The sequence below is a fragment of the Lucilia cuprina genome, chromosome 3, assembly GCF_022045245.1.
Source record: "Lucilia cuprina isolate Lc7/37 chromosome 3, ASM2204524v1, whole genome shotgun sequence".
NCBI lineage: Eukaryota > Metazoa > Arthropoda > Insecta > Diptera > Calliphoridae > Lucilia > Lucilia cuprina.
This window is the reverse complement of record NC_060951.1, coordinates 32,566,994-32,567,633: the sequence shown is the minus strand read 5'-3', so window position 1 is coordinate 32,567,633 and position 640 is coordinate 32,566,994. Positions and strand designations below refer to the sequence as shown.

At 47.3% G+C, this 640-nt stretch overlaps 1 protein-coding gene across 1 annotated transcript in view; it reads right to left on the bottom strand.

Moving 5' to 3' along the window:
* Nucleotides 1–640, bottom strand: part of LOC111676127 (glycine-rich cell wall structural protein 1-like) — a 1,026-nt gene extending 386 nt beyond the window's left edge. The window contains exons 1-2 of the mRNA XM_046947044.1: nucleotides 530–640; nucleotides 3–469 (exon numbers count right to left, since the gene is read on the bottom strand). Coding sequence (XP_046803000.1) covers nucleotides 3–469; nucleotides 530–584 — 522 coding nt within the window. The 5' untranslated portion in view covers nucleotides 585–640. The remainder of the gene's footprint in view (nucleotides 1–2; nucleotides 470–529) is intronic.

Here is a 640-nt window from a genome sequence, read left to right as displayed (position 1 = left end):
GCATTACCTTTACCATTACCATTGCCGAGACCCAGACCAAGTCCAGCAGATCCCGAAGCACCATGGTGGTGACCAAAAGCGTTACCATTACCTACGCCAAGACCAAGCCCCAAACCAGCAGAACCGTGACCATGACCATGTTTGTGACCTCCTCCTACAGCACCGCCAGCTGAAATTTGGGTGGAAGATGAGGAAGAACTGCTAATGCCGCCACCGTAAGAACCGCTACCGCCATAACTGCCAGCAGCACCATGACCATGACCAGCACCGCCAAAGCCACCAGCAGAAGCTGATGAAGAAGCTGAAGCAAAACTAGAAGAACTCGCGCCACCAGCACCGAAACCTCCACCTATTCCACCATGTTTATGGCCACCATAACCACCTCCAAAAGAGCCGTGGCCAGAGCCTAAACCAACATTTAGGCCTCCTCCTAAGCCTCCCAAATTTCCACCCAAACTAACGCCATAAGCTGAAAAATACAAGATCATTCAATATGTGTTCATCCTTTATTGGAAATATAACTGCTTACCATTTGTTAAGGCAACGCCAATTGTTATTAATCCCAAAACTGCCACTCCTCTCATGATCTAAACTTGTATGTGAAGCCTTTGTTGATCAACACTTCTTTTTATAGATTTCT